This window comes from Struthio camelus, chromosome 13 (genome assembly GCF_040807025.1).
Source record: "Struthio camelus isolate bStrCam1 chromosome 13, bStrCam1.hap1, whole genome shotgun sequence".
Classification (NCBI taxonomy): domain Eukaryota; kingdom Metazoa; phylum Chordata; class Aves; order Struthioniformes; family Struthionidae; genus Struthio; species Struthio camelus.
Window position 1 is genome coordinate 9,961,355 of NC_090954.1, and position 6,167 is coordinate 9,967,521.

A 6,167-nucleotide genomic window follows, 5' to 3' on the forward strand; every position below is an offset into this window, starting at 1 on the left:
ATTGGTCATTACTGGGGCCAACAACGCAGCGTCCTGGCCAATGGCATGGCAGAGCATCCCTAGGGGCTCTGCATCCGTTGCCAAGGCAACAGCATCTGCGCTGGCAACGGTCCCCGGGCGCTGGGCCCAGCACCCCACCATCTACGGGCCTCCCACCATCGGGCCTGCCCCCCCCCCCCGCCGCAGGAGCCATGTCCCACCCTGCGCCCCGCGGCCCTGGGGGTGGCCAGCCGCCCTCCCGGGGCCACGGTCCGACCACCTTCACCACCGATATCATCCTTCTCCTCCCACGGGGCCTGGTGGTGGTCCACGACGAGAGGAGCTGGGTGCCCCTGGCCCGCTCCCTGAACCGGTGAGGGGTCGGGTCCGCGGGGCCAAGGCACAGGGTGCTCCTGCAAGCCGGGTGCCGGCCCCGGCGCTGGCATGGCCTTGGCTGGGCAAAGCCAGGTGTGCAGAAAGCCCAGAGCTGTGTGCCGGCCGGGACGTGAGGGGAAGCTGCTGTTGGCACTGGGGCCGGGGCAGGGAGCAGGGCGCGAGCTGGGGCTGAGCAGGCTCCCCTTGGGCACTTGCACCTTCCCTCCCTGGAGACAAACCAGCCTCCGGCCTCTTCCCCATGGAGGGGAGATGTGGGCAGGCTGACGCGGGGCCAGCCCCCTTCTCCGGCAACGCTGGGCCACGACGGTACCATCTCCGCCGCGTGGCGCAACCGTCGCGGGCTCCTGGGTCGGGTTGGCAGGGGCAGGATGCTGGGAAGGCGCAGGGCACAGGCACAGCGGGGAGGCGCCTGGCTGCCCACGCGCGGGCAGGCACGTGCCCCAGCCTGGGTCCTCCTGTGGGCTGGGGCTCAGCTGGGTGACGCGCCACCTCCTGCCACGCAGGCCCCAGCAGGATCTTCAGCTGGGCCGCTGCGATGAGGCTCCCGCCCTCACGCCGGTAAGGCTGCTTCCTGCCCTGGTGCCCTCTTGGGAGGGAGGTCTTCCGGACGGGCCCTAATGAGCCGCTACCAGGTGCAACGAGTCCTGCTGGAGCTCACCCTGTCGCTGGAGACGCTGCAGGCGGTGAAGGGCCGCCTGCAGGAGGCTATGGCCGAGGGGCTGAGCCGGCAGACGCACGCGCGGGCCACCGTGCAGATGCTGCCCACCTACATCTGCTCCACGCCTGACGGCACCGGTGAGGCAGCCCGGGGCCGGGGAGACGCGTTGCTCTGCCGCCCCGCACGCCTCCGCGGGGACGGGGCTGCCAGGGCCGGCTGCGACGGGAGCCCCCACCTCGCGCTGCCTTACGGGGCCGTGGGCTGCCCCTGCCCTGCCTCCGCCGCGGGGCAGAGGCCGGGAGCCCGTTCCCCAGCCCCTGCAGCTGGGGAATCGCTGCCTGCCCCGGGGGCGAGCGGCTGCAGCCGGGACGGGCTGAGGAGGAGATTCGGGGCTGGCAGGGGGATTTGACGCCACCTCCGCTGCCCGGCAGAAAAGGGTGACTTCCTGGTGGTGGAGCTGCGCCGGAGCCACGTGCGGACCCTGTGGGTGACCCTGGCGGGCGACGGGAACCAGAGCCCCCAGCTGCAGGACCAGCTCTTCGACATGCCGGAGGACATCACGCAGGGCAAGGGGGAAGCGGTACGGGATGGGCTGGGGCGGAGGGCGGCCACGGGTGCACTGCCGGGCTTGGGTGCTGGCGAGAAGAGCCGTGGCCCGGCCCCGGGGCACCAGCGGGGGCGAGCGGCAGTAACCTCCGGCCATGCCGTCGCAGCTCTTCAACTTCATCGCGCAATGCCTGTGCCAGTTCCTGGACGGCGTCTGCCCTGGCGACCCCCAGCAACGCCTCCCCTTGGGCTTCGTCTTCCCTTTCAGCTGCCGGCAGACGCGGCTGGACCAGGTGAGCGAGGCGTGCCCAGGGCCGCCGGCGCGGCCCGCTCCCCCCAGCGCCCCGGCAGCGAGGGGGCCAACGGCGCCGCTGTGCTCTCCGCAGGGCGAGCTCATCGCCTGGTCCAAGGGCTTCCACTGCAGCGAGGTGGAGGGGCAGGACGTGGTGCAGCTGCTGCAGGCAGCCATCAACAAGCAGGAGGTGGGGAGCTGGGCGAGGGTCCCGGCCGGGGTGCTGCGCCCCGAGGGGCTGACGCGGCTCTCGCTCCGCTCCTGGCCAGCGCTACCATGTGGATGTCGTCGCCCTGATGAACAACACGGTGGGCACCATGATGAGCTGCAGCACGGAGGGGATGCCCTGCGAGGTCGGCTTGGTCATCGGTGAGTGGTGGGCGCCCCGTGGGCCAGCACGGCAGGTGCTGGTGGGCCCCGTGCTGGTGCTCACCGCCCTGCCGCCCCGGCTCCCTGCAGACGTGGGCACCAACAGCTGCTTCATGGCTGAAGCATGGCACGTGGAGATGGCAGAGGAGACCAGCGGGCGGATGTGCGTCAACACTGAATGGGGCTCCTTCGGAGACAACGGTGCCCTGAGCGATGTCCTGACCTGCTATGACCAACGTGTGGATGAGGAGTCCGCCAAGCCCGGGGAGAAGAGGTGCAGCCCCCTCCCCAGCAAGGGCAGGGTCCCTGGGTGCCTGCCCAGTGCTGGGGTGACAAACACGAGCAAACGGCCCCTGCAGTGCTCTTGGGTGCTCTCGCAGGGCCGGGAGGGTGCTGGGGCAGTGCCGGGCACGGGCAAGGGCAGCCATGCCGGGGAAGAGAGGCTGTGGGTGCTGACACTCATGGGGGCTTTACGCAGGTTTGAGAAGCTTGTCGGTGGCTTGTACCTCGGGGAGATCGTCCGGCACGTGCTGGCCAAGCTGGCCGCAGAGGGTGCGCTCTTTGGCGGGGGCGGCGTCCCCGTCCTGGGGACCAAGGACGTGTTCAAGACCCAGCAGGTCCTGGAGATGATCGAGTGAGTGTCTCAGGGTTGGGGGCTGCCATGGGCATGCAATGGGGGGCAGGGGGGGGGTGCGACGAGCGGGTGGCACCCAGCTGGGAGCGGGTGACATCCCGCCAGGAGCAGGTGCCAGCGCCGTGCTCTGCGTTGCAGCGACGAGGCAGGCCTGGCCACGGCGCGGAGCACCCTGCAGGCGCTGGGGCTGGCACCGAGCGAGCAGGACTGCTGCCACGTGCAGCAGGTCTGCCGGGCGGTGGTGACCCGTGCCGCGGAGCTCTGTGCCGCGGGGCTGGCCGCCATCCTCAGCCACATGTGCCAGAGCCGGGAGCTGGAGCAGCTGAAGGCCAACGTGGGGGTGGACGGTGCTGTGTACCGGGGCCACGCCAGGTGAGGTGGCATGTGGGGACCACCCTGCCTCCCCCTGGCACCAGGGGCCACCCCAGCGGGAGGCAGCCAGCCTGGCCCTCGTTGTCCTCTCCCTCCCGCAGGTTCGGGGAGATCCTTCAGCGTGTGACCAAGCTGCTGGCCCCCGAGTGCATAGCCACCCTCATTCCCTCGGTGGATGGGGGTGGGCGGGGGGCCGCCATGGTCACGGCGGTGGCGCTCCGCCTGGCGGCTCAGCGCCGCGAGGTGGACCAACTCCTGGCCCCGCTGTGGCTCAGCCCCACCGACCTGCAGCACGTCCAGGCGCTGATGCGGCAGGAGATGGAGCTGGGGCTGGCCCAGGACACCAACGTTCAGGCCTCTGTCCGCATGCTGCCCACCTACGTCTGTGGCACGCCGGATGGCACCGGTGAGGGCCGGGGTGGGGTATGGGGCCGAGGCTGGCCGGAGGGGGGGTGGAGGGGCGCCGCGGCCCTGCTGACACCCCGCACCGACTCCCTGCAGAGAGAGGCGATTTCCTGGCACTGGACCTGGGGGGCACCAACTTCCGCGTGCTGGTGGTGCACTTGGCGCAGGACGGCATCCACATGGTCAGCGAGATCTACGTCATCCCGCTGGCCGTGATGCAGGGCACCAGCGAAGCGGTGAGGTGCCCGGTGGCACTGGCTGGACTGCTTCCAGCTCTGCTGGTGATGCAGGACCAGTATCCCACAGATGGGATGGGGTGAGGGTATCTCCCCATGCTACAGGGGAGCATGGGTGCCGCAGGGGCCAGGAGAACACCTCGCTGCGGCGTGGCTGCCGGCCCTGCATCCCAGCACGGCCCAGCTCACGGCGTCCACCCTCCCCAGCTCTTCGACCACATCATCGATTGCATCGTGGACTTCCAGCAGAAGCAGGGCTTGACAGGGCAGCGCCTGCCACTCGGCTTCACCTTCTCCTTCCCCTGCCAGCAGCTGGGCTTGGACAAGGTGAGGGGGCTGCTGCGGCCCCGTGCTGGCCGGGGAGGGCCCCGGGCTGCCCCGCAGCGCCTGGCCCCTGCTCCCGTCTCTCTTCCAGGCGGTGCTGCTGAGCTGGACCAAAGGCTTCAGCGTCTCGGGCTGCGTGGGGCACGACGTGGTGCAGCTGCTGCGGGAGGCTGCCCAGCGCAAACAGGTAGGGACAGGCTGGCGTGGGGCTGCCATGTGTGAGGACAGGGCCCTGGCACCACCCCCCCCACCCCGAGCCACCCAGCATGGTGCTGTCCCCAGGAGCCAGCTGGGTGCCCCTAAGCCACATGCGTCTCCATCACTTGCTTTGCAGCACTGTGCGCTGGACGTGGTGGCCGTGGTGAACGACACCGTGGGCACCATGATGTCCTGTGGCTATGATGACCCCAACTGTGAGATCGGCCTCATTGTGGGTGAGCACTACCCCCGTGCCAGTGCTTGAGAGGGGTGGGGGGGGTGTCACATTCCCCACCACCTCCATCCCAGCCTGCCGAGCACGGCCGTGGTGAAGGCTGAGGGCAGCCTGGCGCTCGCAGGCACGGGGACCAATGCCTGCTACATGGAGGAGATGAAGAACGTGGGCACCGTGGAGGGGGAGGAGGGCCGCATGTGCATCAACATGGAGTGGGGGGCCTTCGGCGACAACGGCTGCCTGGACGACATCTTCACCGACTTTGATCGGCTGGTGGACGAGCAAACCATCAACCCGGGCAAGCAGAGGTGGGTGAGGGCCCTGGCGCGGGGGGCTCCCCGGGATGACGGGGCCGGCTGCGCCCGGCTAAGGCCGCCCACCGGCAGGTTCGAGAAGCTCATCAGTGGCATGTACCTGGGCGAGATCGTGCGCTACATCCTGCTGGCGCTGGTGGAGAAACACATCCTCTTCCGGGGCAAGCCCTCGCCCAAGCTCCAGACCAGAGACATCTTCCAGACCAAGTTCCTCTCTGCCATCGAGATGTGAGTGGTGGGCTCCCGCGTGCCGGAGCCGCGGGAAGGCCGGGGGGGACGGAGGGAACCGCGCCGTGCCGGGAAGGGGGGGGGCCCCACGGCGGGGGCCGGCAGTGCTAACGGGGCCCGCGCTGTGCCGGCAGTGACGGGCTGGGCCTGCGGCGGGTGCGCGCCATCCTGCAGGACCTGGAGCTGGACGCCAGCTTCGAGGACAGCGTGCTGGTGCGGGAGGTGTGCCAGGCCGTGTCCCTGCGGGCGGCCCAGCTCTGCGCCGCCGGCCTGGCCGCCGTGACCGAGAAGATGCGGGAGAGCCGGGGCCTGGCCCAGCTGGCGGTGACGGTGGGGGTGGACGGCACCCTCTACAAGTTGCACCCACGGTGAGCGGGGGCCGGGCGGGCGGGCGGGCGGGCAGGCGGCGAGCCGGGTGCCCCGCGGCAGCTCACCTTCCTCTCCCGTCCCCGCAGCTTCTCCCAGCACCTCCAGCGGACGCTGCAGGACCTGGCGCCCCGCTGCGCCGTCACCTTCATGCCGTCGGAGGACGGCTCGGGCAAAGGGGCCGCCCTGGTGGCCGCCGTGCACTGCCGCGCCACCCGCCCGCCGGGACCGCTGCCACCCCCTCAACCCCAATAAAGCGCTTTGCTCGGCCCCGGGGCCGGGGGGCCGGGGCACCGCACGTAGCAATATAGATCGAATTTATTTACATTCGCGTCCGCCAGACATCCCCCCCCCCCGGCCCCGCGCCCGCCCCCGCCCGCCCGCCCGCGGCACCGCTATGTACATAAGGCCAAGTGTAAATACTTGAATGCACTTAATACAGAATTAAAAAAAGAAAGAAAGAAAGAAGGAAAAAAAAAAAAAAACGGTCTTTACACAACACGGGGCCCGGGGCCGCCCGGCCCCACACGGAGACAGCACGACGGCACCGCACGCACCACGCACACCCAGCGCCCGCCCCACGGCCCCCTGCCCCGCCGCCGCTCGGCTTTGGCT

The 6,167-nt window shown here is 70.1% G+C and overlaps 1 protein-coding gene across 4 annotated transcripts; it reads left to right on the plus strand.

Annotated features, from left to right (window-relative positions):
• The first annotated feature begins 805 nt into the window (after positions 1-805).
• On the plus strand, positions 806-6,155 carry HK3 (hexokinase 3). Of its 4 annotated transcripts, XM_068959788.1 has the most exons (18): positions 859-933; positions 1,008-1,170; positions 1,465-1,613; positions 1,747-1,872; positions 1,966-2,061; positions 2,141-2,240; positions 2,331-2,514; positions 2,719-2,874; positions 3,013-3,246; positions 3,348-3,652; positions 3,748-3,887; positions 4,095-4,214; positions 4,303-4,398; positions 4,546-4,645; positions 4,769-4,952; positions 5,031-5,186; positions 5,321-5,554; positions 5,642-6,155. In XM_068959788.1, the coding sequence occupies exons 2-18, from the start codon at positions 1,083-1,085 to the stop codon at positions 5,805-5,807; spliced, it is 2,634 nt and encodes an 877-aa protein (XP_068815889.1). In that variant the 5' UTR covers positions 859-933; positions 1,008-1,082; the 3' UTR covers positions 5,808-6,155. The 4 variants fall into 4 exon arrangements, 3 of the variants coding, with proteins under 3 accessions (XP_068815890.1, XP_068815889.1, XP_068815888.1); XM_068959789.1 differs by lacking the exon at positions 1,008-1,170 and having other exon boundaries at positions 806-933; positions 5,642-6,154; XR_011143940.1 differs by lacking the exon at positions 859-933 and having other exon boundaries at positions 944-1,170; positions 5,361-5,554; positions 5,642-5,773.
• Positions 6,156-6,167: the final 12 nt, after the last annotated feature.

Excerpts from the sequence above, each read along its gene's own strand:
- HK3 (XM_068959787.1), top strand. The coding sequence starts at position 993 with ATGAGCCGCTACCAGGTGCAACGAGTCCTGCTGGAGCTCACCCTGTCG. Across the intron at positions 1,873-1,965 it reads GGCAGACGCGGCTGGACCAG|GGCGAGCTCATCGCCTGGTC; the intron begins GTGAGCGAGGCG and ends TGCTCTCCGCAG. Across the intron at positions 2,515-2,718 it reads GCCAAGCCCGGGGAGAAGAG|GTTTGAGAAGCTTGTCGGTG; the intron begins GTGCAGCCCCCT and ends GGCTTTACGCAG.